At 44.9% G+C, this 27,741-nt stretch overlaps 1 protein-coding gene across 1 annotated transcript in view; it reads right to left on the reverse strand.

Annotated features, from left to right (window-relative positions):
• LSS (lanosterol synthase) overlaps nucleotides 1–27,741 on the reverse strand; it is a 968,970-nt gene that overhangs the window by 908,792 nt on the left and 32,437 nt on the right. Inside the window, exon 2 of the mRNA XM_030210819.1 lies at nucleotides 13,659–13,824. Coding sequence (XP_030066679.1) covers nucleotides 13,659–13,824 — 166 coding nt within the window. The remainder of the gene's footprint in view (nucleotides 1–13,658; nucleotides 13,825–27,741) is intronic.

The raw sequence follows: 27,741 nt of genomic DNA on the forward strand, positions 1-27,741 counted from the left end.
TGTCTTTGAGGGGAAGAATCACCATGTATAACATGTTTATTTTTCCCAAATGGACATACATCTTCCAGATGATTCCTGCTATATTGGGATATAAAGAGGAGAGGTGGCTACATAAAACCCTTACAACATTCTTATGGCAGGGAAAACGTGCACGCATTGGATTACATAAACTTATGAGGCCTTGTCTAAAAGGGGGGCTGGGGCTACTTGACTTAAAACTTATACCAATCGCCTGTAATTTGAGGCACTTATCGGACTGGTTTCGCTCAAGGGAGTTTTTCTCCTGCACGAAAGTGGAAACCTTGCTGATGGCCCCAATGGGATTTGCTTACTGGCTACATGCCCCATCAGAAGAACTCCCAAACCTGGGCCCATATAGATTTCTATTGAACCCTTTGCGGAAAACATGGAAATGGTTGAGTAAGAAAAACAAATGGAACAGTGTAGTGTCTCCACTACTACCCATTAAAGGTAACCTAGCATTCCCAGAGGGGGGGAAATCTGCTTTGTTTAGGAAATGGGAGATTTGTAGTATTAAATACTTATTTCAGGTGGTGTCTGAGACAGGGACCATTAAAACATTCCAGGCCCTGTGCGCAGAATTCGGACTTGGACAGAAAGACTATTTCCAATATATGCAGCTCAAACATTACATACGAACATTGCCTGCATTGGCTCTTACTCAGCAAGTATGGGAATCCATGAGTGAGATGCTGGGCCTGGAAGCACAGTTAAAAGTACCGCTTAAGTATTTCCACCATCATCTAAGAGATTTACAGGGGACACTTGACTACACGCAAGTGTCACAACAATGGCATCAGGAGCTGCGGTGGAAACCGGACCCAGAACAGATCAAACTGTGCTTAATGGGTGTGTATCGGGTGACAGAGAATGTGACTTGGCAGGAAATGCACTACAAATTTCTCATGAGACTGTACATATCACCACACAGAGCTTATAAGGCAACCCTGAGAACAACAGACGACTGCCCAAAATGTGGAACTGTGGGAGCCTCTCTAGGGCATATGTTTTGGTATTGCTCAAAAGTGACCCCCTTCTGGATAAAACTGGGACAACAAGTATCGCAAATGTGGAACATTCACTGGCAACCAACGCCAGGACAGCTATTTGATGTCTATAGGATTCGTGGCAAGTCACCAGAGGGACTTAAAGAGTTCTTGAAAAGAGTAGTCTTGATGGGCAAACGCACCATACTACAATTGTGGCTACAACCAGACCCACCTGGAACACCACAATGGCGAGGAGCCATGATGCAATGCTGTATGCTAGAAAAGAAAAAAGTGGGAGACTTAGCCTCAAAAAAAGGAGACCAGTTCTGTAAAGTCTGGCTCCCGTTTTGGGACACTCTGACACCCGTAGCGAGAAGCAAGATATTGAACTGTTAACAGAACCGGTAGTGGGAAAGAGTTGAGGGCGGGGATAGAGGGGGGGGGGGAGTTGGGGGAAGAGGGAGAAAAATTATAAGCTTGATGACATCTCCTATGTATTGTTCGAATTATTTGATGTATTGTGTTCAAGTGTTATCAATAAAAATTGATATATAAAAAAAAAAGAGAAGGCCGTCCATCTTCTGACACAAATCGGGAGATGGCCGGCCATCTCTCAAAGGCCGGCGAAATCGGCATAATCGAAAGCCGATTTTGGCCGGCTTCAACTGCAGTCCGTCGCTGGGACAGCCAAAGTTCCCAGGGGTGTGTTGAAAGGGTAGCAAAGGTGGGACAGGGGCGTGCCGGGGCGTGCTTAAGAGATGGGTGCCCTTGGCCGATAATGGAAAAAAGAAGGGCATCCCTGGCGAGAATTTGGTCCACTTTATTTGGTCCCTTTTTTTTCAGGTCCAAGTCCCAAAAATGTGCCTGAACTGACCAGATGACCACCGGAGGGAATCGGGGAAGACCTCCCCTGACTCCCCCAGTGGTCATTAACCCCCCTCCCACCCTCAAAAAAAAAAAAAAAAAAAAAACTTTAAAAACTTTTTTTGCCAGCCTCAAATGTCATACTCAGGTCCATCGCATCAGTATACAGGTCCCTGGAGCAGTTTTATTGGGTGCAGTGGACTTCAGGCAGGGAAACCCAGGCCCATCCCCCCACTACCTGTTACACTTGTGTTGGAAAATGGGAGCCCTTCAAAACCCACCCGAAACCCACTGTACCCACATGTCGGTGCCCCCCTTCACCCCTTAGGGCTATGGTAGTGGTGTATAGTTGTGGGAAGTGGGTTTTGGGGGGCTCAGCACCCAAGATAAGGGAGCTATGCACCTGGGACCAATTTGCGAAGTCCACTGTAGTGCTCCCTAGGATACCCGGTTGGTAGTGCACTACGAATCCTGGCCCCTCCCACGACCAAATGCCTTGGATTTGTTCGTTTTTGAGATGGGCGCCATCAGTTTCCATTATTGGCGAAAACCGAGGGCACCCATCTCTAAATCCGGTGATCTCAGTATTTAGGTCGACCATCTCTAATGTTGACCTAAATGTTGAGATTTGGGTGTGCCCATCTCGTTCGATAATACGGTCGGCCCCGTCCTCGGAGATGGGCGCCCTTACCGATGGGCGTCCCCGGTCGAAAATGCCCCTCTATATGTCCAAGTCCAATCATGCATATACATACACATGCAGGGGCTAATATCTTAGTTCTAGTACTTTTGGAAAGAGAAAATAACCATACCTGATGTATCCATTCTATCCCACTAGATTTTATGACCCTTTTCGGCCATCTCTCTTCTTTTCTCCATGTTCAAGAACCCAAACCTGTTGAGCCTTTCCTCGCAGGAGAGCCATGCCATCCCCTTAAACATTTTTGTCTAGATTTACCAAATCCTCTTCAAATAGGGGTGAGTTGAGCCATGGATCAGAGGCATTGGGATATTCTCCGTTTTATTCTCCATACCTATCTTAATAATACCTAGCATTTTATTTGTTTCGGTGGGGGGAGGGGGGGGGGAGTTGTTTGGTTTTTTTTTACCACCACAGCCCACTGAGATGAGGATTTCAATACACATTAACTCCAAAATCCTTTTCTTGGGTAGAAATACCTAATACAGATAAGAACATAAATGTAATAAATAAACATAAGCATTGCCATACATCAAGCCCAGTGAACAATCCAGGTCACAAATACCTGGAAAGATCCCAAAAGAGAAAACAGATTTTATGCCGATTATCCTAAAAAATAAGCAGTGGGTTTTACCAAGTCCATCTTAATAATGCTTACAGACTTTTCTTACAGGGAATTATTCAAACCTTTCTTAAACCCTGCTAACTGCTTTTACCACATTCTCTGGCAATGAATTCCAGAATTGAATGAAAAAAATATTTTCTCCAGTTTGTTTTAAATTTACTACTTAGTAGTTTCATTGCATGCCTGTCACGTCTGTGGCCGTGACCCCTCTCAGACTCACCTTATTTCCTGTGGTCAGCTTCTGAGCTGGCTTCTGTCCTTTGTGAGTTAGTTCTGTCTCTTGTGTGCTGGCTGTATTAGTTTGTCGGTGTGCTGTCACTCATTTCAGATTTCAGCTCAGTCCAGTCCGGATCTTCCAGGCTGCCCGACCCTTAGTTGCCTGGTGATTGTTGCACCTGAGTCTCAGCTGCCTGCTGGGCTTAATAGCCATTTGGAACCTCTCTGCCTTTGCATTGCGTCTAAGGCCCTGGTATGTTGTTGCTTGCTGCACTTCTGCTAGTCCGGTCGTTGCCTGAGATTCTTGCCTGTTTCTAGTTAGTCTGTGTTTAGTTTAGGTTTGCTTGCTTTCCTTGCCTGGTTTCTTGTTTGTATTCTGTGTGTAGTTTCTGTTTGTCTGTGTTCTGGCTTTGGGGCTCCTTGCAGCTCTTAGTTCTGTGTTTTGTTAGTCAGTGTGTGCTCCCTGTTTAGTGGCTGTTCTGCAGCTTTCTGTTCTGCCCCTTAGCTTTCCCTTCCTTGCCCTGTCTCCTGCCTTGCTGCCCATGTTCCTCCCTTTCCCCTCTGACCCTCAGTCCCTGTGCTGCCTTGCTGTTATCCAGTCCTGCCCGGTCCAGCAAGTCCTGCCGGCCACCTGAAGCCCAGAGCTCAACTCTGGGTGAAAAGTGACCAAGTGCAGGTGAAGCCTGACTGCTTGCCTGAGATTTGCCCTGGTTCTAGCGTGGGGTGGTTTTGCCTGCCGCTGCTGCTCCTCGGCAGTGGCCCAAGGGCTCACAAACCCAGTTCCCTGCTTTGAGAACGTGACAATGCCCTCTAATCTTAGTACTTTTAGAAAGAATAAAAACAAGCTTTTCACATCTACCCATTCCACTCCAATCAGTATTTTATAGACCTCTATCATATCTCCACTCAGCTGTCTTCTCCAAGCTGAAGAGCCATAGTCACTTTAGCCTGTCCTAATCCCATCCTCTTTATAATTTTTGTCGCCCTTCTCTATAAATTTTCTAATTCAGCTATATCTTTGGTTTTAAAATGCTGTAACCAAAATTGCACATTCAAGGTGTGGTCATGAAGCGATACAAAAGCATTATAACATTCTCATTTTTGCTTTCTATTATTTGCTTTCTAATAATTCCTAACATTGTATTTGCTTTCTTAGCCGCTGTTGCACACTGAGGGTTTCAACATATTAGTGATAACACCTAGATCCTTTTCCTGGGCGGTGACTCCTAATGTGGAGCCTTGCATCATGTAGCTATAGTTTAGGTTCTTCTTTCCCACACACATCACTCACTTTGGGAGACTGGGCATCCAAATGGCAGATGGCATCTGATGTGAGTATATGCAGTCTTGTAAGGTCCTCTTGCAATTTAAAAACTAACTTTGTCATCAGCAATTTTAATTACAGTAAAGTCTCGATTATCCAACCTAAATGGGACTGACCCATTGTCAGATAAATGATTTCCACTCAAACAATGCAGAAACAAAGGAAGTAAAAGAAGGATCTCAGCTCACAACAGTGGTAAAAGTAGGGTCCTGGGTTTGGAGTACGGAAAGAGAAGCCACATGACATCACCGGGGTTTTATCAGATATGCATGATGGTCGGATCAGCGAAAGTTGGATAATCGAGACTGTACTGTACCTCACTAGTTATTCCCATCTCTGGATCCTTTACATATATGTTCAAAAGCAGCAGTCCTAGCACGTTGGGGAACCCCACTATCTACTCTTCTCCATTGAGAATACTGACCATTTAATTCCCCTGTTTTCTATTTTGTAACTAGTTCTGAATGCACAATAGTACATTACCTCCTATCCTATGACTGTCCTGTCTTTAGCTTCAGTTCCAGTCCTGCTTGTTCCAGACCAGCTTGTACCAGCCCTGTCTGTTTCCAGCCTCGATCCTTGTTTGGGTGGTTCGCCTGCTGCTGCCATTCATCGACTTCTGATTCTGTGACATTTACATGGGAACAGTAACTGGAATTTAGCTCCCACATTCAAAGCTTCCTGCCGCATAGAAAGAAACTTCTTCCTTCTCTCCTTTGTCCATCTGGAAACGTCAGGGAAAATCTGAATCTTTCCTTCCATAAAAGTAACTGAGGTGAATTGTCTTAAATAAAGTCTAAGCAAAGCCTTCTTATCTTGAACACACACAAATGAGATCGGGAGGATGGCATGAAAATCCACCTCTTTTTGTGAACTCTCCAAAAGTGCTGAAACATTCAAGCAGTCCAAGGATAATTCAACGCCCACTGGACCTTCTAGTCTAGCTTCCCAATTAAGAAGTACAGCTTTTGTACTGGTGGAAGCCCTGTTTCAGAATATTGAAATACTTCTTTTAGAAACTTATGAAACATATCCCGTGGGGAGCTAAATTTTATAGATGGAAGATTTAGAAGTCTCAAATGATCTAGCTACATTTTCTAAGTTTCCAAACTTTCGACGTACTACATTTGCACCTCCTTTACTTGGGATAAAGATCATTCATATTCTTTTAGTTTGTTGTCCTGATGGGCTAGTCAAGATTGGACTGTTTCAATTATTGAACCATTAGTCTTAGAAGTGGAGACAAAAGTAAGACAGACCTTAGGCAAGGATTTCATAGCTGTCCATAAGGACTCCAACGTTACCTTCAGAGGTCTCACCAGTAGTTGCCACATCAGGACTAGGCCCGTTCTCCTCCCACCATCACCGGTTCCGATGGATTCTCTACTCCTGGCAAATTCAGCCCAACAGTCATGAAGGTAACTGGAAAGCTCAGCTCTTCGGGGTGAACCCCATCCTGGAGCACAGCTGTACTGGGAGGAAGCCCCTCCCTAGACGATTCAAAAACCCCAACTTCCGAGGTGCCGACATGCTCCCCGCCCCTTGAGCCTGGTGTGCTGGACTTCACGGGCTGAGTCCCGACCAGGACTCCTCTCTGTGCCAGTCAAAAGAAATGCCCCAAGATGCAGTAGACGTCGCATATGCTGTTATCGGAGCTTGACGAAGAGTCAGGGACGCAAAGGGTAAGGAGGGAACTCCTCTAATTTTCCCTTTACTCTTCGACATCATAGAAACCAGGCTAATAAGTAAACAGGAAGTAAACAGGAAACAAATCTTCCGGAGATCAGCATAACAGATCTAGGCAGATAGGAGGTGTTAGCAAGATGGCCAACAAGTAAGGAGCTCCGAGGTGAGCTCCCGAGGGTCCGAGGATTTGGACCAGCCCAAACCGCCACGCGCCACTCCTTGCCGGACCGGAATGGACCGGAGACGACCCAGAGCCGAAGGGAGGTCAGTGGGGGCCGCGGCGGCCTCGCAGTGACACAGTGGACGCGAATAGGTCCGAGACTGGTGATCTGCCTGCCTCGTGGAGCGGTTCCCGGCGCCAAACGGCTGAAGGGGCCATGGATCGCCGCTCGACTCTGCTGGGCCCAAGTGAGGGCGCCCGGGTTGATGCCGGTGCAGTCCGGGCGTCGGACCCGAACGCGGAGAACACTGCCAGAGTCGGGGAGCTGACGAGCGGCCTCCCGAGAAGTCGAACGCTGGGGCGGCCGGTGACCCTGCAGCGCGGAGGACCGCAGCGCCCTCTGGGCCAGACTGCAAGTCCGAGCTACCCAGCCTTGCTGATTTGGGAGACCCGACCCGGAGGCAGACGCTGGGTCTGACTTTCCGGTCCGCGATTCGGGGACCGACGGCGGAGAAGACAATGAGATAGGCCGCAACTGATCTAGCAACTTCGGGCGGCTTGCCGAGAGGGACGCCGCCGGGCGCAGAGCTGCGGAGCTGCCTGCAGAGCCTGACTCGCCGAGCCCCAGCAAGACCGCAGAGCCTGACCCACTGAGCCCAGCACTGGCGGTTGATCAGACGGCGGCCTGAGACCACGCGACGCCGAGGACCGGTTGGGACACAGGACGAGCGAGATCGGAGGATCGCTGGGTGCAGGTCGAGCTCTCCTCTGGCCAGGAGGCCGAGCCACTGGTTCCTGTGGCCGCCGTTCGGGCTGTCCAAGACTGACTGGGAAGACCAACCGCCTAGCACCACAACCGAGGAACAGGAGCTGCACTGCCGCAGCTGAACAAAGTAATCAATTGCCTGCTCACATTAACTGCATGCATGCACTGCCTAGCATGATTTAAAAATCCTCGCTTTATCTTACTTTGCTCTGCATACTTTAAATTGAAAGCAACTGTGTCCTATACCAATACAGCACCTTTAACTGTTGCCACGCTTTAAATTATATTGTTGCTAAGATTAATGCATATGCAATAATACCCCGTCTGCCTAGTAAAGAACTGTTACCAAGTACTAAGTGCAGGCTTGCCTACAATAAATTGTTGCCAAGCTTTAAATTAAATTGTTGCCAAGCTTAAATGCAAATATAAGCACTACCTCGCTTGCCTAGCACAGTACTGCTGCCAGCTTTAAATTAAATTTGTTGCTAAGATAATTGCAAATGCCAGCACTACCTCTCTTGAATTGTAGCCAAGCCCAAATGCAATTGTAAACTTTGACTCGCTTAATTTGTAGCCAAGCTCAAATGCAATTGTAAACTTTTGTACCTCGCTTGAATTGTAACCAAGCTCAAATGCAATTGTAAACTTTGACTCGCCTAAATTTACACCAGATGCATATTTGCCATAGTGCCCAATACATAGACATGAACACCAGCAATACACTCCTAATCATCCAGTGTCTCATTATATTCTTACACGCAAACACAACCCACAACCTAGACAACAACAACCCTACTACCCACAAATCACATAATACCTCACATATACACAATGCACGCCCAAAACAATAACCATAACAACCCACCTACATCTCACCAATCCTATGCACAACCTTTAAACGACCTACCAAATCAAAGACACAACAACCAACCAACTGGAATAATCTCCAGATATGAACACCACCGACAAAATGAGGAAAACAATGACAACAACAAACTCAACTACCGAAGAAATAGACAACTAATAAAAATAAACACGTCACACCCCACTTTGGAACCATATCAATCAATCCAACTAGGATACATCAATGCAAGATCAGCAGTAAGCAACTCAGCAGACATACTAGACTGGATCATCACAGACAAATTAGACCTCCTATTTATCACAGAAATCTGGTTCCATAGTCCCACAGACCCCGCCATCCTACAAACGTGCCCACCAAAATACAAAATCACGCACTGGACAAGAAATGGAAAAAAAAGAGGAGGCGGAATAGCTATTATATACAAACCTGAATTCACTATCACAATCACAGGCGAATCCACCTCACCACAACTTGAAATTGCATCGACTAGAATTAACCATCCAAGCCTAATAGGACACCTTAACACAATCCTATTCTACAGGCCACCAGGAAAATGGAAAGACGCCCAAACACAACTCATGGATTTCATCTCGAATACCTGCGTATCAGCCTCAAACATCCTCATACTAGGCGACATCAACCTACACCTAGAAGATGACACCTTACCAAGTACACGAGAATTCAAAGAATTCCTAAAACTCTGGGATCTGCAAACACCCAATATACAACCAACTCACGAAAAAGGACACACACTAGATATCATAACGAATAGATTCGAACCGGACTCAACTATCATACTCGCTAACACAAGATGGATGCCAACATTATGGTCAGACCACCATAGAGCAAATGTCACTCTTTGCTGGCGAAAAACACAACTAAACACGAACAATAAACATGAGCAAACAACCTACACAACGAGAGGAAAAATAGACCCCACAACATTCTGGCAACAGATCTACCAGAACGAATGGACTACAAACGCTGACACCATCCAATTCCTCCAAGAATGGGATGACATAAGCACAACAACATTAGACAAAATCGCCCCAGTCCAAACCAGAACATCACACAGGAAAAATGCAAATCCATGGTTCACCGAAGAGCTGAAAAAACTAAAAAAACACAAGTCAGGAGACTAGAACGAGCCTGGAACAAAAAGAGAGACGAACAAACACTAAACGACTGGAAACTACTTCGGAGAAAATACAAATATACCATAAAACAGACAAAAAGACTACACTACAAAACATTAATAGGACCAAACTACAAAGACACACATAAACTCTTCAACCTCGTGAACAAACTGTTAGACACCACACCAGTTACAACCAACGACAAAGATACACCAAGTGTCGACAACCTTGCGACATACTTCAAGGAGAAAATTATACTACTACGACACAAAATACCCGCCAGCCCTACTGAATACACCACTCTTCTAGACTGTCTAGATCCAGAAGAAGGAATATACCCAGCAGACAGAACCTGGACTGAATTTGAACAAATGTCAGAAGACCTCATCTCTAAAACTCTCAAAAGATATGCCAAATCCAACTGCAAACTAGACATATGTCCAAATAGCCTCATGAAATCTGCTCCTCAGAAATTCATAATAGACCTAACAAACCACATAAACTACATGCTACAAAATGGACTCTTCCCAAAAGAGAAAGGAAAAATCTTACTCACCCCAATTCCTAAAGATACAAAGAAAAACACGAGCGAAATAACCAACTACAGGCCAATAGCATCCATACCACTAATAACCAAGATAACTGAAGGTATGGTAACTAAACAACTCACAAACTATCTAGACAAACATTCAATACTGCATGAAGCCCAATCAGGATTCCGATCAAATCATAGCACAGAAACAGTATTAATCACCCTTATGACCAAATTCAAACAAATAATCGCAACTGGCAACAATATACTCCTCCTGCAATTTGACATGTCAAGCGCCTTCGACATGGTTGACCATGGAATCCTACTACACATACTTGAACACTTTGGCATAGGAGGAAATGTCCTGAACTGGTTCAAGGGGTTCCTAACCCTACGTTCGTATCAAGTCACATCTAATTCAACCACGTCCAAGGCATGGACACCTGAATGTGGAGTCCCACAAGGATCACCTCTTTCACCAACTATTTTCAACCTAATGATGATCCCTTTAGCAAAACTCCTATCAAACCATAACCTCAACCCATATATATACGCCGATGATGTAACAATATACATCCCATTCAAACAAGACACCAAAGAAATCTCCAACGAAATCAATCAAAGTCTACACGTCATGAACACATGGGCAGATACATTCCGCCTGAAATGAAACACAGAAAAAACCCGATGCCTGATACTCACCTCCCAATACAACACAAATGAATTCAACGCTATAAACACACCAACCCTAAACCTCCCAGTCTCAGAAACGCTAAAAATCCTTGGAGTCACTATCGACCGCCACCTAACACTGGAAACCCACGCAAACAACACAACCAAGAAGATGTTCTACGGCATGTGGAAATTGAAAAGGATAAGACCATTCTTCCCAAGATTCGTCTTCCGCAGCCTAGTGCAATCCCTCATCCTCAGCCACCTGGATTACTGCAACTCACTATACGCGGGCTGCAAAGAGCACATACTAAGGAAACTTCAAACAGCCCAGAACACAGCAGCCAGGCTCATCCTCGGAAAACCAAGATATGAAAGGGTGAAACCACTACGAGAGAAATTACATTGGCTTCCACTTAAGGAACGCGTTACTTTTAAAGTTTGCACACTAGTCCATAAGATCATTTACGGCGAAGCCCCAGCATACGTCTGATTTAATAGACCTACCACACAGAAACGCTAAAAGGTCATCCCGAACATACCTCAACCTCCACTTCCCCACTTGCAAGGGCCTGAAATACAAGACGCTACACGCGTCAACCTTTTCCCACATGAGCACGCAGGCTTGGAATACACTACCGCGCAACCTAAGAGTGATTAACGAACAAGCTTCCTTCCGAAAACTACTGAAGACTCACCTGTTTGAACAAACTTACGGAAAGAACCAAAACACATAGAGTCCATACTCACTGTTCATCAATGCAACATACATCCACTTCCGATCCCTCATCCCGCAATCCATTGTCCCACTGTCTCCTTCCTATGTTTCTATGTTGATGTCCCATTGTTATATTCCTAACGATATCCGAATGTCTCGCACAACTCTGCACAATGTATTCCATAACCAAGTTGTAACAAATGTATTTCTATTATTCATATCTTATTGTAAGCCACACTGAGCCCGCAAAAAGGTGGGAAAATGTGGGATACAAATGCAATAAAATAAATAAATAAATAAATAACACATCTAGCCTAGATGCCATCTTGGTCATGCCCCCACTTGCTTCTAATATACCTAAACAAGATGTTTTTACTATTTGTTTTTGCCTCTAACGCAATCTTCTTTTCAAAGTCTCTCTTTGCCTTCCATCAGCGCTTTACATTTGACTTTCTATTCCTTATGCTGTTTCCTATTAATTCCTATTATTTTTAGTCATATCCTTCTTCCATTTTCTAAAAGATTTTCTTTTAGCACTAACAGCTTCCTTCACCTCACTTTTTAACCATGCCAGCTATCATTTGGCCTTCCTTCCTCCTTTTTTAATACATGGAATATATCTGGGTCTGGGCTTCCAAGGAAGGTATTTTTGAAAAATATCCATGCCTAATGTACATTTTTGACCTTTGCAACTGCTCCTCTAAGTTGTTTGTTTTTTCTTTTACCATCATTCTCTTCATTTTATCATAATCTCCATTTTGAAAGATAAATATTAACATATTGGATTTTCTCTGAGTACTTACGCCACAGATTATATCAAATCTGATCGTTATGATCATTGTTATCAACTGGCCCCAGCACCATGACTTTCTGCACCAGATCATGCACTCCACTAATGACTAGGTCTAGAATTGTCCCACCTCTTGTCGGTGCCTGAACCAGCTACTCCATAAAGCAGTCCTCGGTTTCATCAAGGAATTTTACCTCCCTAGCATGTCCTGATGTTACATTTATCCAGTCAATTTCAGGGTAATTGAAATCACCCATTATTATTGTGTTACCCAGTTTGTTAGCCTCCCTAATTTCTGATAACATTTCTACATCTGTCTCTTCATCATGGCCAGGTGGACGGTAGCACACTCCTATCACTATCTTTTCCCCCCTTTTCACATGGAATTTCTATCCATTGATATTCCAAGTTAGTTGATTTGATTCAAGGCTACCACTCCACCAATTTGATCCAGTGATCCATCCTATCACTGGATCAAATTGGTGGAGGGGCCCTTTTACCAAGCTGTGGGAAAAAGGGCCCTGTGCTGGAGGTGGGGATAATTTTTCCTGCACGACAGGGCCCTTTTAACCACAGTGGGTTAAAAGACCCCAGGCATACATGGCCATGCAAGCCATTTCCAGGGGGGGGTTCCCTCAGAAATGGCACGTTCTCGGAGCGGGACTACTGCCAGCAGCCACGTTAGGCCGGTGGTAGACCCGAAAGAGTGAGTAGTAAGTCCACGCTGGGCTTACCCCTATTCTGTAAAAGGACCCCATAATTTGTACCCTGGTATGACAATTATCTTCCTTTCACCATGTACCACAGTCTGGTTTTCCCCCACCTACATTATTTTGTTTTCCCCCACCTACATTATTTTGTACTTGTTCACATTAAAATTTTTGTTCCAAAAAACTTATTTTGAAACATTTGAAACAAAATACATAGCCAACAAAGAGATCTTACCAAATATCTACCATTATAAACGGAAAATCTCCCTTCCCCCTGCAATTGCTCAGCAGTCATTTTAGCACAAGCAGGAGCAATCACTCCTGCTTATGCTGGTTCCAGTGCCAAAATGGCCACGGAGCCTGCTGCTGGAAGTTCCAAGCAGCCATTTTGGCTGAGGAACTGGCGGGGGCAGGAGTGACTGGAGCTACTCTTGCCTGGAAGAGGCCAATAGATCACCAGGAGATTTACAAGACAGGTCTGGGCATCACGAAAGGGGAGAGGTGTACTGGGAGGGGCTATGGTGGTGACAGCTGGCCCGTGGTGACCTGCTCTCTGCTGAGGTGGGGGGGGGAGCCAGTTTCACTTTTGGTTTCAGCCAAAACGAAACAGTAAATTTCGGCTGCTGATTCCGTTTCAGTCGAAATTGAGAGCCCCGGTTTTGGACAGCCAAAGTTCTGGTGATAAACTGACTACTGACTACTTGTGCTCAGCAATATTGTGCTTTACTACTACTACCACTATAAATTATTTGACTCATTAATATCGGCAAAAGTTGGAAAGGGCTGAAAAATTAACATCTGCCACTCATTACACACAAAGATGCCAACAAAAGAGGTGATCCCATTTGATTATGTGCAAGATTAATTTAAGGTACACCACTTACAGTGTCCAGTCCCAAGGAATGCATTTCCAACACAGTCTGGAACCGCAAGGTTTCCTCATTCTCTGTATACTGCCATGTTTGCCGTCCTTCATCATTGGTCAGTTGCCAGTGGGACAGATCAGTAGCAGGATTTGATTTATAAGGCCCACCTCTTCGCCGTAGATACCTGAAAAGTTAAGAGATACATGTGTTGAAAGGATCCTATTGGATTTCTCAACAGGCTCTCTTCCCATTTCTGAACTCCCTTGCTTTATGCTATTAGAGGCTGAGACTTCCAGTCCTTCAAAGCAGTATTTTCCAACCTTTTCAAACCCAAAAAATTCTTATATTAGCAACAATGTGGACATGAAAAGAACTTGTGGCCAGAAGAGCTCCATAAGCACTGAAAGCCCTACCAGTCTTGCTTCTAATTTTTAAAAGATACGGTACTGCTTCAGATACAAATATGGGAGTAATTTTACAAAGGTCTTCCAGTGTAAAATGGCATTTTGGTTTCACATGAGAGAGAAATAAGTGTTTTATAGTTCACCAATCCAAAAAGCACATTTTCAAGAACAAGTTAGTATACAAGTACATAAGTATTACCATACTAGGACAGACAAGCCCGGCATTCTGTATCCAACAGTGGCCAATCCAGGTCAAAAATTCCTGGCAAGATCCCAAAACAGTACAGTGCTTGATGCGCTAATTTTTCTTCATTTCTAGGAAATTGAGTCTTAATAGTCACTTTAAAGTATTGATATAATTATTTATTTATTCATTCGTATTTTATTCATTGATTGTCCAATTGTTTATTGTGCGCTGTTATGGTGGATTGGAAACGTTTGTGAAATGTCAGTTGAACAGAAAGATGCTTTCATAAGCTTTATGCATCCTCATGGTCCCGCTACTTCATTTTATTGGCCGGGAAGACGCAATACTTGCTGGATCCCAGAACAACTTATCATTGCTGTTATTCCAGCTCCATCAGTGACATCATTTGGTCGGCAATATAGTTTCCCTGAAACCGTTCTCTTGCAGATCAATGATGCTTTCAGAATGATGAAGTAACTGAAGAAGGCAGGCTTGGGAACCTGCAGTGAAGTAACTGAAACAGGCAGGTTTGGGAACCTGCAGTAAAGAAACACACAATCAGGCTTGGGATCCTACAGTAAAGAAACCCACAATCAGGCTTGGGATCCTGCAGTAAAGATACCCACCTGTGGATGTTACTGCATGGCTAGCGGGCATGGCCCCTATGGTGATGGGGATGCTGGTTTCAATGTGATAACCAGTAATGGCTCAGCCATCATGGACCAACACAATACATCACGCACACAAAATATAACATACTTTGACCTGAGTAAATGGCTACTTAATGGTGGCATTGCAAAACAAAAACATATCAGTGTTGTAGAGCACAATTTTCTCTTTCAGATGATACTGTTCACAAGCTGATTCAGGCAGACTCTTTTTTAATAATTGGCTTTGAACTTTGGTATATTTTACTATTTGCGCTGACAGTGCCAACTTTTGAAGAGATCCTGCAGGGCGGTTATAGATGCTGGTTAGTTGCAAATCTGGCAGTATTATGACCAGTACAAGCATAATGCTTGTTCAAAATTTCAAGTCCGCATCTTTATTTGCATGGAAGTTGTTGCGGTCTGAACACTAGTCTAAATATGCTCCAATGAGTCGCAACCAATTTTGATGCACACTTTGAGTCAACTTATTTGACTGGATTTTGCATCCATAATGTTAAAATGTATTTCATAGACTTCCGGTGACGTCACTGACCTCAATGGTAGCCTAATCTTGTTGCTCCCAACCAGCCCAGCTAACATAGCGAACTTTAGCATAGAATACAATGAAATTTGCACCTCTCTGGTTGATTGAGACTCACCTGAAGTGAGGGACAGTGAGTTGTCGCAAAAGCTAAAGAGTTTGGAGGCAAAAAGCGGGGCGCGCAGCAGCCAGCGCACATCCAAAACACCATCGCGCCATGTTTCCCCACGACTCGAGGAGGCCTCAGACTTTAATTCGGGGAGATCGAAGGAAGAAACTGGAACTGTTAGAAAATCACACTCTGCACGCCTGCTCATTGATCTTCGAAAAGATTTAGCCCATATGAAGGCGGACATAGTAGAGCGAATTGATAATTTGCGAGGTGAGCTAAAGGACGTGGGTACATGTATTGAAGATCTAGAAATGCGGGTGGATGAACACGTGGAAGTCGTGCAACAACTGCGCCAGCGAAAAGGATTTGAAACGCAGATGAACGAGCTACAATATAAGCTTGATGATACTGAAAACCGCAGTAGACGTAAAAACTTGCGTTTTCGGGGTGTGCCAGAGGGGGGGCCCAGGAAGAGGTCTTGAAAACTGTATAAGAGATCTGCGGGCAACTGCTAGCGGCACAGCCGGATACCCCCATGTCAGAAATTGAACGGGCACCCAGGGCCCTGTGCAATCCCCAGAACAGACCGAGGGATATAGTTGTTCGGTTTTGGAAATTCTCTGAAAAAGAAAATCTACTTGCCCAAGCGCGCCAGCAGAAAGAACTGATGTATAATGAAACCCTGATAACTGTATATCAAGGTCTGTCTGCTCATACATTGCAGTGGCGTAGACCGGTATTGGAAGCCCTGAACAAACAATATTAAATACCGATAAATACCGATGGGCTTTTCCATTTGCATTATGCTTTGCTATATCAGGCAAATCTCATCGGATGCGTACTGTAGCGGATGCAAAGCAGCTACCCCAGTTAGCAGGTCTGATGGAGACGGAGGCTGATGAAACCGCAGCGGTAAACAAAGCTCGTGATAAAGTCCACCAATGGAAGCAAGTTTTCAATAAAGCGAACAAGCCACGAGTGGCGGCAACACGATCTGCAACTTGAACTGGGACAGTCTCAAGGCTATGCCTTTTGGGATGGTAACGCAACCAGAGAAGTGAGAGGGGAGATGTATCTGTATTGAATTGGAGGGTCGGTATTCTGGGTGGGATGGAAGGTCAGGATGAAGGGCCATAGGTGAGGCTGTTGATCTTGTTGGGAGTTCAGTGTGGTTGGGAGGAGGAGGTCTTTCTCTCTCTTCCACATGGAAAATACTGTTTGGGGGGGGGGGGGGGTGCCTCTCTTCTGTATTTGTTTGGGGAAAATTTCTATTGAAAGTGATGTTATATACTTTGGTTTATGCCTCTCTCTACTTCTGGGAGACAGATGATGTCTGACCTAAAGATACACTTGGAATGTTAAGGGTTTAAATGCTCCAAGAAAAAGACTGCTGATATACCAAGAGCTAGCTAGACTACGTCCACAGGTGGTAAATGTTACAAGAAACACATTTGAAATGTACACATGAGTATTTGTTTCGCCCTGACTCTTACTCAAAAATGTACTTTGCTTCTGATATTGCGAATAGTAAGAAGCGAGGAGTGGCATTACTTTTTCATGTAGTATACCCATACAGGTTCAGCAAATCAAGAGAGACTCAGCTGGACGTTTCCTTTTGATTCGTGGAATGCGGGAGTCTAGGGAGTATACCTGGGGATCCATTTATGGGCCAAACATGGGCCAAGCCTCTTTCTTTAAAACACTGAAGAGGAATGTAAGATCTTTGGAAGGAGGCCAGCTTATATGGGGGGGGGGGGGGTGATTTTAATGCCACCATAAACCCGGATTTAGATCGTTCAGGGTCGGTCTCCCGAGCAGATAGAACGCTGGCTGAACAGCTGGCCTCTTGTGTAGAGGAGATAGGGCTTTTTGATGCCTGGCGAGATGGGCATCCCCTCGATCGAGATTACTCCTTCTACACCTCAGTGCATGCCTCCTACTCTCGCATTGATTTTCTTTTTATAGACAAATTATTGGGGGACCAAGTGAGGGATACGCAAATAGGAAGTATTACTGTTTCAGATCATGCCCCTTGTGTGGTACTGCTATCCCCCTCTAGTGAAGATATCGTACATAAACGGTGGACCTTAAATAATACTATGCTCAGAGATGAACAAATCTTTAAAGATTATGTGAAAATACTCAAAGAATATTTAAGCTTTAATTTGCGCTCTGGCCCCTCCATTGCTGTAGTATGGGAAGCTTTGAAAGCGGTATCACGAGGACATTTTATGACAGTGGCTGGTCGCCTCAAAAGACAAAACAAATCTCTGAAGTGGTACTGGAGGAGCCGGATTGCAGATCTAGAGGTTCAACACAAACGAACAGGCTCTTCTAGGGTTTATAGATCTCTTCAAGAGGCGAGGCTACAATTAGATGTGCTGCTCACTAAGGATCTTGACTTTATTAATGAGAAACTCCATCTACATGCTTATAAAGAGAAAAATAAAATTAATCGCTAGTTGGCTCTTAGATTGCGTAAGCTTAGGGTGGACAGAAACATATTCCGGATCAAATACAGAGAGGGAAGGACAATTTCCACATCTCAAGCTATTAGGAATTGATTTTGGGATTTTTATGCTGAATTATATACTAAAGATCCCTCTATACAAAATACTGCTATTCAGGCATACCTAGAGGGAATGAATCTCCCAGCTCTGCGACCAGAACATTGGAGTATGTTGGAGGCTCCGATCGAGGTCAAGGAAGTGCTCATAGCTATTAAGTCTTTAAAGACCGGTAAATCTCCGGGCATGGATGGGTACAATGGGGAATACTATAAAGTGTTTGCCCCCTACCTCGCGCCTGTTCTGACAGAGGTCCTAAATTATGTGAGGGAGGGAGGAAACTTACCCCCTACCATGAAGGATGCCTGGATAGCAGTTATTCCCAAACCCAAAAAAGAGGTGACTGAATGTGCTTCTTATTGCCCGATTTCCATACTAAATGTTGATGTACGTATTTTGGCCAAGGTAATGGCACTAGGTTAGTGACTGTCCTACCAACTTTAATACACTCAGATCAGGTGGGCTTTCTTTTGGGCAGACAAGCCTCTGATAATATTAGGAGGACGTTAGATGTCCTATATTTGGCGAAACAACAACGATTGTGTTGTCAGACACAATCACCCCCAAGTCCCGCTCTTCCTTCGCACACTGCAGCACTACACCCCCTATACTATACCATTCCCTCGGATTTTTGTGACCCAAGTGCATGACCCTGCATTTTTTGAGATTAAACCTTAGTTGCCAAGTATTGGTCCATTCCTCTAGCTTCGCTAGGTCCTTCCTCATGTCATTCACACCCTCCAGGGTGTCCACCCTGTTGCAGAGTTTAGTATCATCCGCAAAGAGACAAACCTTACGGCGAGACGTATTCAAGATGGCGTCGGGGTAAGACGTGGGGTCTTACTTCGGAGGATTTTTCAATTTCGTACATTTTATTTCTTAACGTTATGCCTAAAAGGAAGGGGAAAACGAGGGGTGGTAGCTCCTTACCCTCTATGGACCCTTCCAGACGGCAACCTCCGATCACGGACTTCACAGTCCCTGTCACTTCATCGGGCGTCCTGCAGACTGAGGCGGAGAGGAGCCTCGATCAGGGGAGTGAATTATCACTCAGCCCACGGAGTCCTCGTTTGCCTCGAGTAGTAGGTAACGATGAGGAAGGAAGTCCCGCCCTGCAGTTGGAAGCTGTGGAATCGGGGAAGGAGCACTCCTTCGGCGTTGCGCCGCTACAGTCGGGAACTCCCCGCCAAGAACTGAGTCAAACATTCACTCCCAGGAGCAGTAGTAGCCCGGTTAACATCCAGGAAGAAGCCCGGCCCGTTCAGGAAATGGCGGACCAACGGTTGGAGCCTGTGTTGCAACTACAGCCCTTGGAGAAACCAACAAAGGTGACGCTGGAATCTTTTTGGGGGGCGATGGAATCCCTGCATAAAATATGTCTTTCCTTTGTTTCTAGTTTGCAAACTAATACTTTAAAGACAGAGACTCTGAGGTCACGTGATGCTAGGCTAAGGGGAGGACGCCGCACGTTAGAGCTCCGCGGACCCTCGCTAACATCTGCCCTTAGCGACGTCAAAATCAGCTAAAAAAACCTTTAAAAAGCGCAGAGAGAGCTGTGGGAACTTACCAGCGGTATAAATCAGCCGCGATCTCTGTTTTCGCCGCGATGGCAACGAAAGCAAACAGAAAGGACGGGACGAGGAGCCGCGTGGGAGAGAACAAAATGGCGGACGCGGCCTCCTCGGGAGAATCGGTTGGCTCAGTCTGGGCGGCGGAGATAGCGGCAGAAGTCTCGAGCCATCTAGAGGCGTCAGTTGACAGAAAACTACAACGGATCTCTGATCAAATAGAAAAGATGGACGGGAAACTTGAGGGATTAAAAACGGATATGGCAGGATTCCAACAGCGCCTGTCAGAGGTAGAAGATCAATCAACACAGCAAGTGGCTGCCCAAAGTGCTATGCAGAAAAAGCTGGACAGTCTGGAGGCAAAAATCGAGGACCTAGAGAATAGGTCCAGACGCAACAACCTAAGGCTGGTGGGACTGCCAGAGTCCCTGAGAGAGGTGGATCTTCGGGGGATTCTGGAAAAATGGCTGCCTCAGGCACTTGCCCTGAAACAACTGGAGAACTGTTTTAAGATTGAAAGGGCGCATCGCCTGGGGCAGCGAAGACAAGGGGAAGAGAGACCACGAATTGTGATTTGCAGAGTGCTGAACTATGACCACAAGCAGGAAATCTTGCGAGCCTGGAGACAGAAGGGAAAGATTCAATATGAAGAGTCAACAGTTCTATGTTTCCAGGACTTCTCGGCAGCGGTGTCAGCCCAGCGCAGACGGTTTACAGAGGTCTGCAAGCAATTACACGAGAAAAGAGCACGTTTTGCTCTGTTATTTCCCGCTAAGCTGAGAGTCCAGAATAATGGCAAGTTACATGTTTTTACTTCCCCAGAGGAGGCAAAGGAGTTTATTAAGCAGTTGACAATTCACCCAGAGGAGAGCAGCGCAGCTGTGGACCCCAGAAGCAGTCCAGAGCACTGATGGGAAAAGGAACAGATAGACTGGTCTGAAGCACGTGTATGTGCAAAAGAAGAAGATGGCTGAGACATAAACCTGCAGCTACATTGAACATTATAAATGTAGGTTGAGGTATGACCTAGAATGAAGAGGGAGAGACTGTGTATATTCATTCCCGGGAGAGGGAGATGTATATTATGTAGGGGGTCATTTAATCAGTAGGATACAAGATGTCGCGGGGTGAGGGGAGGAGCGGGAACGTGACCGGTTCTCATAGAGGACCCAAATAACGTTTTGGGTGGAAGGGGGGGGGGGAGGGGGGGGGGAGGGAGGGGGGTATTAACAGTCAAGGGTTATGGGGATTTTTTGTTTGTTTGTTTGTTTTGTTGTCTTGTCATATCTTTCTCATCAGAGCAGATCTGGGTTGCAGCGCTGTGGTGCATCCTCAGTTTGAAGATGGAGCACGCCCAGGGGCTGGGGGGTGTGTCCCGTACCAAAGTGTTAAAAGTCATGTCTACTTGGGAAGCTTGGGAACGAATGAGGTATGGTTAAAGTAATATCATGGAATGTGGGGGGGATTTCATCACCCATCAAGCGCACCAAAGTCTTACAAGCCATGAACCGTCATAGGGCGGATATAGTGTTCTTACAAGAAACGCATTTGACGTCATCGGAACATAGTAAGTTTCAGAAAGGTTGGATAGAACAGGTAGTGGGCGCTCCGGCAGTAGGCAAGAAAGGGGGAGTACTGATAATGTTCCGCAAAGGCCTGCAATTTCAGATTACAAGAGTTAAACGGAGCCCAGAGGGTAGATTTGTGCTGGCAGAAGTGGAGAAGGGGAATGTCACATATGTTTTTTGCAATGTTTATGCGCCAAATGTCTGGGATAAAAAATTTTACAAAACTCTTCTAGAGCTGCTGAGTCCCTATCAGGGGAAAAATGTCATACTGGGTGGAGATTTTAATTTAGTATACGATATTCAGATGGATAAAACGGGCGTGCAAGCGACGAATTTGGGTCATGCTGCTGGGGGCCTACCTTTTCTCTGTAAGACACTAGACTTGATTGATGCGTGGCGGGTTTTGCATCCTACCCAGAAAGATTACACACATGTGTCTAGAGCACACCTCACGCAGTCACTCATAGATTACTTATTTATTTCCAGAGATCTTTTTTCTAAAATATCAGATGCAGAGATAGGTCCGTGTGAAATATCGGATCATTCGCTTATTTGGATACAGATGCAAGGGTTAGGGGAAGTGGGGAGTAGAGGGGGCTGGAGATTTCCATTGGAATTATTCTGGGACTCTAAGTTCAAGGTGTACATAGATGGGAAATGGAGGGAATTCGCAGACCATAACAAGGAACATCAAAATCAGCCTCGTTTATACTGGGAAACCTCCAAAGCAGTGATACGGGGTGAGATCATAGCTTATAGAGCTAGGGTCAAGAAGATGAGAGATAAGGAGATTCTCAGATTGGAAAAAGAAATCCGTTTGCAAAGGGTACGATGTGGGGCAAAAATGACACCGGAAAGGAAAGGAGCTCTGCTAGCCACACAACAGGCCTTGAATGAATTGCTCCATCAGAGGGCAAAGAAATCGCATATGTATTATAAATACCAATACTTTATCCATGGGAACAAGGCAGGAGCGCTGATGGGCAGATTGTTAAGAGGGGAAGGGGGTAATAAGAGCATTTTGGGCTTAAGGGAAGAGGGAGGTCGACTTCTAAGGACAGCTAAAGACATAACGGAGCGCTTTAGAAGATACTATGAAAGTTTATATCGGGAGCCCACTGATATAGTGCCAGATAGTATGCTTTATTTGCTTAATCATACCCTGCCCCAGATATCGGATTCACAAAAGCTATATCTAAACAGCCCAATTACAGAAGGTGAAGTGATGTTGGCATTCCAACAAAGTAAGATACAAAAAGCGCCGGGCCCAGATGGGTTTACTATGGCCTACTTTAAGATAGTCCAGGAGCGGGTGACACTTCCCTTGTTAAACTTATATAATGAGATACAGGAGAAATGTCGGATGCCATGAACATAGCGAAAGTGATAGTGTTCAAGAAACCAGGGAAAGATGGATTAGAAGTGGGGTCATATAGACCCATATCATTACTAAACTGTGATGTTAAGATATATGCTAAGATTCTGGCAAATCGACTGTCTAGAGTATTGCCAGACTTGATCGCATCCCCACAAGTAGGATTTGTGAAGGGTAGATCAGTGGGGAGGAATGTAAGGGCTCTTTTGGCGTCTCTGGAAATCGTAGAGGCCGGGAAAAGGCCTTCTCTGTTGGTCAGTTTTGACGCAGAGAAGACCTTTGATCGTGTAGTGTGGAACTTCTTGTTTCAGGTGATGGAAAGAGTTGGCATAGAGGGTATGTTTCGAGGGGCCGTGGGGGCGCTTTATCACAACCCCAGGGCGTTCTTATGGGTAAACGGAGAGCAATCCTCATTGTTCAAAATCAGGAGGGGTACGAGGCAGGGGTGCCCGTTGTCCCCTCTGCTTTTTGTACTCGCATTGGACCCGCTAATTAGGGAGATCGAGTCACATCCAGAGGTGGAGGGGGTGACCTGGGGTGTTTCTTCATTCAAGGTTTCTGCATTTGCAGATGATATATTAGTCCATCTTACACAACCGGGTCGTTCATTGCGAGCACTATTGGAACTGTTCCAGGAATATGGGGATTTTGCGGGCCTACGGATTAACTACTCTAAATCCTTAGCACTAACAGCACACGCAAGTGTAAAGAGGGAGTGGGAGTCTGGGTTCCCGCTTAAGTGGGCGACAGATTTCCTCCCGTACTTGGGAGTGAGAGTTGCAATGAGCACGACTAAATTATATCAACTGAATTACACAAATTTATTAGATAAAATGAAGGGCCGGTTGGGTCAATGGGAGACGCTGCCGCTTACTTTACATGGAAGAGTTCACCTGTTTCGTATGGTGGAATTTCCTAAATGGCTATATGCATTTCAGGTGTTGCCTTTGAGACTTAGGAAAAAAGATCTCCGTCAATTGTATAGACATCTGCGGAAGTTCGTGTGGAGAAATGCGAAACCCAAGGTAACATTGCAATGCCTCTTCGGCCCATGGAGAGAGGGGGGTTTGGGGCTCCCGAATATGCGGAGGTACAACCAAGCGTGTTTGTTGAGACACCTAGGAGATTGGATGTTGGGGAGACAAGATTACACTCCACGTAATATGGAATTTGATTACTTTGGTCCAACTCATCCATATTATTTATTACATTGCGCGAGAAGAGAAATACCAGAGAATGTGCGCCAGAGCGTACTATTGGGACCCTTGAGAGAAGTGTGGAGGGACCTAAATGGGCTGTGGGGTCTGGGAGCAGATACCTCAGACTTACTTCCGCTTCAGGGGAATTTACAGTTTACACCAGGTTCTGATAGTCCAACATTTCGCAGATGGGCAGAGCTGGGGATTACTAGACTTGAACACGTTTTGGATTCTGGAGGGAGGATATTATCCCTGGGAGCACTGGGGGTGGGCTTCAGTCCGTCACATTTATTTGCATACCATCAGTTGTCACATTATGTTAAATCATTGGAACCCAGTAAGTTGGAGGGAGGTCATGGGCGTAGATTAAGAGCTTTTTTTGGGGACATCCCCGGAGATAGATTGTCCGTTTCAGGACTACAGAAAGCTCTGGGAGAACTAGAGGGCGGCAAAGACATGGGACGAGTTGGTCAAAGGTGGGCAGTGGACCTGGAGCAACCCCAATTACAGTTAGATTTTCGGAAATTGATATCTCGTATTCCGCAGATTTCTGTTAACGCAGGAATGCGGGAATGCCAGTACAGAATAATTTTTAGAGCATATATGGCCAAGAGCCAAGTGTTCAAATTTGGAGGTGTCGAGGACCCATTATGCTCCAAGTGTAAACGGGGAGAAGGCACGCTCTTTCATTCTCTTTGGAAGTGCAGCATGATTCAGATCTTTTGGAAACAGATATTCAAGTATCTGGAATCCCTGGTGAGGCACAAGATTCCGTTTTCTCCACTGGGAATAATTTTGGACAAATACGAAGTATTTCGAACTTGTGGTAGAGGGGCTCAGCAGCTTATACGCAAGGCCAGCATGGTGGGTAAAAAACTTATTATGGGCGCATGGAAGAGTGAGAAATCTCCGGAATACTGGCATTGGAGAAACAAGTTTCATGAGATCATGGTTATGGAGCGTAGGGGGGTGGGATCCTTCCCCAAGAGACGAAAGGCATTTTTGGATGTTTGGGAACCATATATACAGTCGCTGTCACCTAAAGCACGGAGTTTAATATTAAATAGGCTCTGAACTAAATTCTTTTTTTTTTTTTTTTTTTTTTTTTTTTTTTTGCAATTAGAGGGTTCCCTATTGCTAAGGGGACCATAGGTTAACAGGAAGAGGAGATGGTAGTAGGGTTGGGTCCCAACGGCTCCATAGTTACGGCGGTGGGCCATCAGAGCCAAGGTACACCGCTGTATTGTTAACCAGGGAGTCTGTTACAAGGGGGGCCATGCCTGACTCCTATTTCTGGCAACCGAAATACAAGCTCCTCTCGCTTAATAGTGGATGCACAAACTACGGTGTGGCCTGGGAAGTTCAGCGAGCGGGAGCCAGAAGTCAGTAATAGCGCTGTTACAGATTTGTTGTTTATTAAGGGGTTAATGGGGAGGGGGGAGGGTGGTGCAAGAGAAGGCTCTCAAGAGGGCTAAGCTGGGAAAGAGATTGAAGTTTATAGTTTCGGACATGTTAATTTAAAGTGTTGTTCTGGGGTACTGCAGTATTAGTGGATCTTATGCGAAGTATAAGCATTAAGCCTACATGGAGGTCTTATGAGTAGATTGCCCACAAAGGGAAAGGGGGGGGGGGAGGGGGAAGGGATAAAGGGGGGGAGGGAAGGGGGGGGAATTAAAATTCATGACGACAAAGTAAGGATGTATTCTGTATAGTTTGCCACGTTGGTGTTACGTATGATTCAGAAGGGAACTGTCTAACTCATGTCTTTGCTAATCATCAATAAAATGATTCAAACGTACAAGTTGTAAGGAGGGGGGGGGGAGGGGGGAGGAGGAAAAAAAGGAAAAAGTGATTGACGATGTTGAATATGTTGTTGGTATGTTGAATTGTATACTGATCCAAGCTGTATGAAAACTCCAAGTTGAATTGTATTATGCATGCCGTCAATAAAAAAGTTTAAACATAAAAACAGAGACTCTTCAGTCTGAATTAGTATCTCAAGCAAATAATTTGAAACAATGTGAACTTTCTATCTCACAATTGAAAGAACAAGAATGTAAGCTGCTTCAAAATGCAGACCTGATGCACAGGAAGTTTGAGAACTTAAGAGAATGGGTCTAGAAATCTAAATTTGAGGTTTTTGAACTTTCCCTTTGTTAAATTTACCCCATTGAGAGATTTGTTCCATAAGCTTTTGAAGGATGTCTTTAAATATTCTGAGACAAATTTTCCTCCTATACAAAAACTTTACTTAATGCCTGTTCGAGATATTAAAGGAAAAGATAAAACTGAGAATACTACTGTGGAAAACTTGGATGTGTCGGCTCTGCTAGAGCAGTCACAAGAAGAGGTAGAATTTAGATCTACCTTATTAGTATCCTTTGTCTTTCTTACAGACAAAGAAGCGATCTTGAGGCAATATTTAAGACAAATTTCTTCTGTTGTTTTTTTGGGAGAAAGAATTCAAATTTTCCCAGATGTGTCAAGGACTACACAAGAGCGTCGAAAAAAGTTTTTGATGATGAGGCAAGAGACTATACAACTGGGAGCCAAGTTTCAGCTTCGATTTCCCTGTAAATGTGTAGTGCATTATGAAAACAAGACATATCACTTTTTTGATGCTTTGCAATTGCAATCCTTCTTAAATGCAAGGTTACCTAAACCACCATAGGACCCAATGGAAGGACTTTAATTATTAGTAGTGACAACTCCAACGCCTTTCTTGACTCTAATATATATATTACCTGTAGAATATTCTTATCCTCTTGTAAGATTTATTTAAGTCTCCCCTCTAGTTGAGGACTATAACAATGATAGTTTTTTGATGAGAAATTTCTCATATTATGTTTCCTTATTAAGTAAAATTGCTTATTGTTTCTTGACAAAGCTCTGCTTTGGTATGTAATTGTAAAATCTATAAATAAATAAATAATTTAAAAAAAAAAAAAAAAAAGAGACAAACCTTACCAGACAGCCCTTCCGCAATATTGCTCACAAAGACGCTAAAAAGAGCCGGCCCTAGGACCGATCCCTGCGGTACTCCACTGACAACCTCCTTTTCTTCAGAGCAAGCTCCATTTACCACCACCTTCTGTCTCCTACCATTCAACCAATTTTTTACCCATTCAGTTACTCTAGGTCCCACACCGAGGGCACTCAATTTATTCATCAGTCACCCGTGCGGAAACGTGTCAAAGGCTTTGCTGAAATCCAAGTATACCACATCAAGCGCCCCTCCCACATCCAACTGTTTGGTCATCCAGTTGAAGAAAACAGTCAGATTCGTCCGACACAACTAGTGAAGCCATGCTGCCTCGGGTCTCTCATTCCATGTAGTTCAAGAAATGTCACAATCCTCCTTTTCAGAAGGGTTTCCATTAGCTTACTCACCACCGAGGTCAGACTGACAGGTCTGTAATTCCCAACCTCTTCCTTACTTCCAACTCTTGTGCAAAGGAACCACATCCGCCCTTCTCCAGTCCACCAGGACCACTCCAGTTTCTAAGGAAGCACTGAAGAGGTCTGTCAGCAGAGCAGACAGAACTTCTCCGAGTTCCTTAAGCACCCTCGGGTGTATCCCATCAGGCCCCATCGCTCTGTCTACTTTTATTTTGGCAAGCTCCTCACGAACACAGTCCTCCATAAATGGATCTTGGTCTACCATACATCCATCCATCCCCTTTAGCCTTTGTTTTCTGCAGCCCTACCCCCTGGTCTTTCATTCTTACTCCGTTCCGCTGCATGGTGGCTGGAACAGCGCGGGTCGGAAGATTGGGGTAGGTGGCGAGGCAGCGGGTAGCAGCTCATCTTCATGGATGTCGGCGCTCGGAGTGCTGCTGGCCGTCTCCTTGATTGCAGCACTATTCCTTCTGGCGTGGGGAGCGTAGGGAGCGGGGAGACCTGGGACAGCTGATCCCTAGGCCCTCGTGT

The sequence above is a fragment of the Microcaecilia unicolor genome, chromosome 7 (genome assembly GCF_901765095.1).
Source record: "Microcaecilia unicolor chromosome 7, aMicUni1.1, whole genome shotgun sequence".
In the NCBI taxonomy this organism is placed as follows: domain Eukaryota; kingdom Metazoa; phylum Chordata; class Amphibia; order Gymnophiona; family Siphonopidae; genus Microcaecilia; species Microcaecilia unicolor.